The sequence below is a fragment of the Echinops telfairi genome, unplaced genomic scaffold, assembly GCF_000313985.2.
Source record: "Echinops telfairi isolate 266 unplaced genomic scaffold, ASM31398v2 ScPeMD7_3533;HRSCAF=4204_1, whole genome shotgun sequence".
Classification (NCBI taxonomy): domain Eukaryota; kingdom Metazoa; phylum Chordata; class Mammalia; order Afrosoricida; family Tenrecidae; genus Echinops; species Echinops telfairi.
This window is the reverse complement of record NW_022107432.1, coordinates 13,766,893-13,774,428: the sequence shown is the minus strand read 5'-3', so window position 1 is coordinate 13,774,428 and position 7,536 is coordinate 13,766,893. Positions and strand designations below refer to the sequence as shown.

Sequence of the window (7,536 nt, the reverse complement as noted above, 5' to 3'; positions counted from 1 at the left end):
ATTGTTTTTCTCCTTGTCTATGGCTCATCCATTCATTTTCTCCATGGTCCCTTAAGATAGACCAAAGAAGTTTTTCACTTTGTTGCTGTTCAATTACATTTTTGTACTCTTTATGTTTGCTGTTGTTGAGTGACTGATGGGGACCTTAGACAACAGAGTAGAACTACCCTTAAGAGTTCCTAAAATGTGGTCTTTATGGGAGCAACTGCCAGATCTTTCTCCCAAGGAGCTTCAGCTGGGTTCAAACCATGGACCTTGCTGTCAGGAGCCAAGTGCTTAGTCCCTGGGACCATGGGTCCTTCTATGGTGTTTAGTGATTTGTGTTTGTAGTGCTGTATTCTGAACATTTCTAATCCAGAACTATAACCTGTTAATATTCCCAATAAGCCCCATAATCATGAGTATTGCCAGTGGGTTTTTCTGTGGTCATTGCCATGAGCTATCAAACTGACTGAGAAAGAGTGCTGTGGAAGCGACGGTTGATAGCAGAATCGGTAAGGAACATTGGAGAGTGGAGGCCTATCCAACCTCCACTCGGGAATTGGCCTCAGACTGATGCTTTTGATTCTCCTCCCCCTTGTGGAGTCAGAGGATGTCAGTCACTCTCCCAATCCTTCTGCACTATGTTCTTAAGAGCATCCTTAAAAAACAAATTTTTTTTAAAAAGCATTCTTTAAAGTATGGTGTGGTGTTTGTTATTTTTGTTTTATCTTGGCAGGCAATTAATTTACTGAAGGAGCAGGTGTATTTAGCCAAGCCTTTGTTTCCAGGCTCTGTCTCAAGTTCTCAGAGTAGCATTGTATAGGTATGCCTGTATTTTGTTCGTAACTCCAAATAACACTGTTACGCATTGGGCTATTAGCCACAGAGTCAGTAGTTTGAACCCACCGGCAGCTCCATAGGAGAAAGACCAGGCTCTCTGCATCTATAAAGATTTACAGTCTTGGAAACCAAAGGACAGTTCTATTCCATGCAATAGGTTCGCTATGAGTTGGAATAGACTGGACACCAAGAGAATTCTTTTTCTTTTTTCAATTATTATCCCCACTGTCTAGATGAGAAGACTAAGGTATACAGAGGTTAAGCAACTTGCTGACGTCCTCCAAGTAGCAAGTCATGCATTTGAAGCCATGCAGTCTAGCTCCATAGCCTGCACACTTACCCACTGTGCTGGCCTGCCTCTCCCTCCCTTCCCTGAGGGTTTGTCATTAGCCAGGGACAAATGGTGAGGTGTGGAGTGCCCAGCATCACACTGCCAGCGAGACAGGGGTCTTCAGACCACAGATCTCTTTCCAGGCCCTGAACTCTGACTCAGCAGTCCCAGCTCATTCCAATCAACAAACCCTGGAGGCATCACGGAGAGTCAGCTGCTGAGAAAGGGGCACAGAGGGAGGTGGAGGCTGTGACAGAAAAGAGTGGTTTCTAGGATGAAGGACTGAAATGGGCAATAGGAAAAAGAGGCCGTATTCTAGGGAAACTGTGGGAGTGACCCTGGTGGGGAGACTCGGGAAGGGAAGGGAAGGGAAGGGAACAGAGCATTAGGGGCTTGGGCAGGTGAAAGAATGGGCCAGCCAGGCCCCAGGAGCGTGGAGAAAGTCATTCGGGAAGGACAGGAGAGCGCCGCGGTTGTGAATGTCTACAATAGATGCTTCAGCACCAGGCCAGAAGCGGTAGGAGCAGCATGCACGAGGACCCCAGGTAGAAGAGTTTGGGATGGGGAACATTTCCCTGAAGTGGCAACCTTGAGAGAGGTGGGTAATAAGCACTCCATAAATGTTTGTTCCAAATAAAGCAGACAGAAGAGAGGAAAACCTGGGGATTGCTTTCATAAAGAGAAAGACACCCAAGGGGGTAGGTGCTCAGTCAATACTATTTTTTTATCCGAGTACAGTAAGAAGCCTGGGGAGTTGTCAACGATGATCCGCTACGTTCCAAAGAGCCTTCACCCTCTGATTTCAATGCTGGAAAACTCCTCAGGGAGGCTGTGGAATCTCTCACTGGGGAGTTTTGAGAAAACATTCTTAAATCCGCCACGCCACTCCGAGGGAGTGGTGCACAAGATCTGAAAACGGAAAGATTGAGGACCTGGGCTGAAGAACCCCAAGCATCCCCTCAGAGCATCCCCTCCAGAGCGGCAGTATCCCCTCGGCCTCGACCCGGGAACAGACGCTGCTGTGCCACCAGGCTGAAGATGGCTGCGTCATCTGCATCTCTTCCCACTGCCGGGTCTGGATAAATTGTAGCCCATTGATTCCATGAAGAAATAAAGCCGCAGAGATCCCTGTTCGGACATGCGCACGGAACACAGGACAAGACGCTCAGGAGATGATTTGTTCAGGATTTGCTTTAAAAGGAGCCAGGCAGTGCTCATTTATTTGGGAGAAAATATATGATTAACCGTAGTTAACTATGAATTTAGATGCTGTGCATTAGACCAGCTCCTCAAAGTTTGAGAGCATTTAATATTATATATCGCTGCCATTTGGACTAAATTGTTTTTTTAATGTACACAATATTACAAATTTAATTTGAGCTGTTTGAATCAGTCTGTAAAAAAGATTTGATTATACCTGAGTGTTCTGGCCCTGGCTTTTCCATATCTCAGTAATCTTGGCGGTAATTGGCTGATTAGGCGTCTCACACTCCATCTCTGCCTCAGTTTCCATGGTAATGTTACAGGAGCTATTATAGATGAGAACTTCATCTCTTTCCACTTTAGGGCTGAAACGAGAGGGGAGGTTAAATGGGGTGTCATCAATCTTAATGAAATGCAATTATTTTTGCTCTTATTAATCATTGCAAGCCATTAGCTTGTGGCAACTACAGGCCACCATTTGTCAAATTTTGCAAATTTCTGTAATTTTGTTTCCATTCTTTTATTGTTTATTTGTTTTCCCTTTATCTGTACACCCTGCAATGAAAATGCACGTGGTAAATATATTTCACGGGGGGCCTTTCCCTTTGCCAAATCGATTAGGAACATTAGTAAGAGCCTCCCCAAGCCCAACTAAACACGCAAAGCCCAGTGCTTCCAGTTCTTAACATGGAAGAAAATGTTGAGGAGCGATGGTTTTGGGGTTTGGTTGGTTTTCTATCTCTCTTCCTTTCTGTCTATCCCCCTTCCCTCTGCCTGGGCGTACCCACACTTGGTTCTGGGGGAGTGAATTGCCTGAATCCCCCCAGGGCAGATGGAGAAATTGGAAAACCCACACAACTGGCTAACTGGTCCCTAATTCCAACTGTGAAAAAATGAGCTCATTTAGGCTTTCAATTCCCTCTCCCCAGCTGATGGCAATGAGGCTCTGTTGCTAGCAGTGGAACATTAACTTAGTAAATTAATTAAACTTACTTAACAGCCCAGACTAAGGAGATTCGATATATGTGCCAGTTATACTACCAGCCACTTGCTTTAAAAGTCTTCTGGCTTTAAAGAGAGAAGCCAGACTGAATTCAAAATGAAAAACAGCAGTGGAGCATTACAGAAAGTCTAAAAATATGCAGTCTAGAGAAGGTGAGAGCCGAGATGCTAAAGGCTACTGTCCCCAACAGGTGTGATATTCATTCACAAATAACCCTAACTTCAGGCATTGCTATAACTAATTAATTATTAGTAAAAACGGTTCGATTCCAACTCATAGAGACCCTGTGCACATCAGAAGGAAACCCTGTCTGGCCCTGCCCATCCTCACAATCGTCCCCATGCTTGAGCCCATTGTCGCAGCCACTACATCTGTCCATCTCCTTGGGCACGGTCCTTTTTGCTGACTGGGTACTTTAGCAAGCATGGTCTCCTTCTACAGGGATAGTCCCTCCTGATGCCATGCCCCGGGGCCCAGCATCCTCTGTCTAAGAACATTCTGACTGGCTTCCTCCAAAACAGACATTCGATTTTCTGGCAGTCGATGGTATGTTTAATAGTCACCACCAGCACTATACCTCAGTTCTTCCTTGGCCTCCCTGACTCGTTGTCCAGCTTCACGTACATATGAAGCCGTTGACAACACCATGGATTGAGTCAGCACACCGTCATCATCAAGGCGATATGGATATGTTTGCTTTCTAAGACTTTATAGAAGTCTTTTGCAGCAGATTCACCCGTGGTTACCTATCGGTTCTGTTTTGTGGATGTTTCCTTTTTGCTTTCCTCGGGTGCAATGCAGACTGAAGGCCGGAGCCTCTGCTCTTATCAGTACGTGTTTCAGTTAACTTGTCTTTCAGCAACACAAATGCATCATTTGCAGAGACATTAATGAGCGCTCCTCCCCAGCCCAACACCAAATGATTTTTCATATAGCCCAGTTTTTCTTAGGTTATTTTCTCAGCATATCGATTGAATGAGTTTTGCAAAATGATACAACCTGATGAACATCTTTCTTGATTTTAGACTGTAGAGGATCCCTTTGCTCAGCTTGTAAGACTGTCTTGGTCTAGGTACAGGTTCCCCATTAGCACACTTCATGCTATGGAATGCTCATGCTTTACAATGTTATCCATAATTGGTTATGATCCACAGAGTTGAATGCCTTTGCACAGCAATGAAACACGGGCAAACATCTTTCTGGTATACCCTGCTTTCGGCCAAGCTCCATCTGCCACCAGCAATTATATTCCTCATTCCACATGCTCTTCTGAATCTGGCTTGAGTGTTTTATAGTTCCTTGTTAATGAAACATCTCCAGCACACTTTATGTGAATAGTGTACTAATCACGTTGCTCAATAATTTCCATATTGTGCTGAACCACCTTCCTTTAGAACAGGAAAGTATATAAACCTCTTACTTTTGAGAAGCTAGGTTGTCTTATAATCGCTTGGCATAGATAAGTTAATCATTCAATGTTGCTGCTGTTTGTTTAAACATCTCAATTGGTACCTCATTGGTTTTAAGTTCACCAATGTCTTCAGTGTAGTTCAAACTTCTTTCTTCAGTGTGTCAACACAGAATTCAGGAACAGGAATGGGAGTGGTGATACAGGAGGGCAGGGGGAAGATGGGGAGAGGAGAAGAGGCAAGTGGGGGCGGGGGTGTGTGTGTCAATCACAATGATGGACACATAACCACCACCACCACCCCACCCCAGGTGGACAAACAACAGAAACCATGAGGGAAAGGGAGACAGCGGCCAGTGTAATATGTGAAAATAATAATAATTTATGATTTATGAAGTGTCAGGAGAGTGGGAGGGGGAGGGAGGGAAAAAAGAGCAGCTGATACCAAGAGCTCAAATAGAAAGTAAATGTTTAGAAAATAATGATGGCAACATAGATACAAATATGCTTGGTACAATTGATCTATGGATTGTTATAAGAGCTGTAAGAGGCCCCAATGAAATGATCTTTTAATAAAACGCAAAACAAAACTTTTTCCTTCAGCACCCTTAGTTCTTGATTGCATGCTACTTGGGTGAACATTAACCAGTTATTTTGATGCATTGATTGTGTCTTTCTTCCATTTTCTTTTGATGCTTCCTGCATTGTTCAGTACGTTTCCCATTGAGTCTTGCATTATTGCAACCTGGGGCTTAAATTTTTTCTTCAGTTCTAGCTTGAGAAATGCTGAGCAAGCTCTTCCTTTTTGGTTCTAACTTCAGGTCTTTGTAGGGTTCGCTCCTATGTAATATTTTACTTCATCTTCTTGAGCCACTTTTTGAAATGTTCTGTTCAGCTCTTTTACTTCATCATTTTTTCCAGTTGTTCTAAGGATGCTCCATTCAAGAGCAAGATTTAGAGCAGTGTTTCCTAAAGCAAGTCATACTTCCCTTGGGCTGTGAGTTGGGGGCAGTGAAATGATCCAGGGATACTGCAAAAGCAGGTGCACGTGCTGCATGCTGGAGTGTAGACCATAACAGAAGCTTGAAATGGCCCAGAGGCACTGAGTAATTTTTATTTTCTGAAAACAGGGTTTTCATCCACGTGTAGTGAGTTAGTTAATTGTGCCAACCTGGCTGATAAACACGTGGGATTAATTGAAGGGTGGAGGGATAAATGGCTCGGTGAGCCTCGCCTTTCTAGTGCCATGGGTCTTTTGCTTTCTGATCATTGGACCAGGGTGCAGCTGCCTTAGCCAGTTCCCTGCTTCAGCTGGCAAGGCTCACTTCCTACAAGACATCCCTGAGGAGAAGATGCATGGACCTACCCTGATGCAGCCCTGGGTGCTGGAGTAGCCCTGTGGAGACCCCTGCCAGCGCTGAGATGATTACCCTTTCACTGACTTGGATTTCCTCCTACAGTCGGCATCATTGTGTGTGTTTTGTGAGATGGAGGAGGACTTTGTGGATTGGTGTCAGACATATAGGTTAATGGGTTAATGTTGGACTTGTGGGCTTGGGCAGCACTGGGTTGAGATATTTTCTTCATGCGCACTTAACCTTTACATAAAACTCTCTCTTATACATGAGTTGCTGTGGATTTGTTTCTCTAAAGTACCCAGACTAATACAGGTAGGTATATTATAATAGCCATCATAATTAGCAATGTTTTATTGTTTCCCACAATTTTATAAAAATGATCTCATTTTGGTCTGTAAATTAGGTAGACTAAATAAGTTTGGAAACCTACGATTCAGAGATTTCTGACATTGATTTTGGCCTTTATTATTTCTTCTCTCTTATTTTAATTACCTTTATTTTATTCATGCATGATGCCCTGATGTTGTTCTACAGCTCATCTGGTCTTAAGCCATTTATAGTCAGTGTGTCAAATAAAATCAGGGAGGATACACTGAAGATCATACTTTGGCTCTCAGAACATGACTCAATTTTCTTCAGCTTCAACTTGAATGTGCATATGATCAAATAATGGCTTGTTCCTCAGTCAACCCCTAGTCTTGATCAGATTGATGACATTGAGCTTGTCCATGGTATCTTCACAAAGTATGTATTTCAACTGGTGAGGTCCATGTGTGTAGTCATCATTTATGTTGTCAAAAATATTTCCAGTGAATAGGTCATTGGTCTTGCAAAGTTGTATTGTCCCATCTCCAAGATCATTTCTATCACCAGGGTGTGATTTCCAATGAATGATCCTTCTTTTTTCTCAACAGCGGCATTTCCATAAATAGTAATTATAAGAGCATCTTAACTGTTTGTCTTATCAATTTCAGACTGCCAAAGTTGACAACAGTCTTTAATTTTTCCATCATTGGCATTTGTGGCTGGGGTGAATTTGAATAATGGTTGTTCAACTATTCTTACTTGTAGATGTATGCATATTTTCCCATCACTGGTAGCACTTCTTTTGATCTTGCACTGTTCTTTTTGACAATGAATATGAGGCCATTCCTCTTCAATTTGTTATTCCCAGCATGGACCACATGATCATTGCAATCAATATTGCCAGTAGTGTCCATATTAGTTCACTAATGCATATATTTCTTTTCTGCATTCCATTTTATTATTTTTTATTTTTTAAATCATTTTATTGGGGGCTAGTACAATTCTTATCACAATTCATACATACATCCATTGTGTCAAGCACATATGTACATTTGTTGCCATCATCATTCTCAAAACATTTGCCTTCTCCTTGAGCCCTTAATAT

General features: G+C 42.9%; 1 protein-coding gene across 1 annotated transcript in view; it reads right to left on the bottom strand.

The window, feature by feature from the left end:
- The window catches only part of PKHD1 (PKHD1 ciliary IPT domain containing fibrocystin/polyductin), a 579,560-nt gene that overhangs the window by 459,531 nt on the left and 112,493 nt on the right, over positions 1–7,536 (bottom strand). The window contains exon 36 of the mRNA XM_045294754.1: positions 2,571–2,721. Coding sequence (XP_045150689.1) covers positions 2,571–2,721 — 151 coding nt within the window. The remainder of the gene's footprint in view (positions 1–2,570; positions 2,722–7,536) is intronic.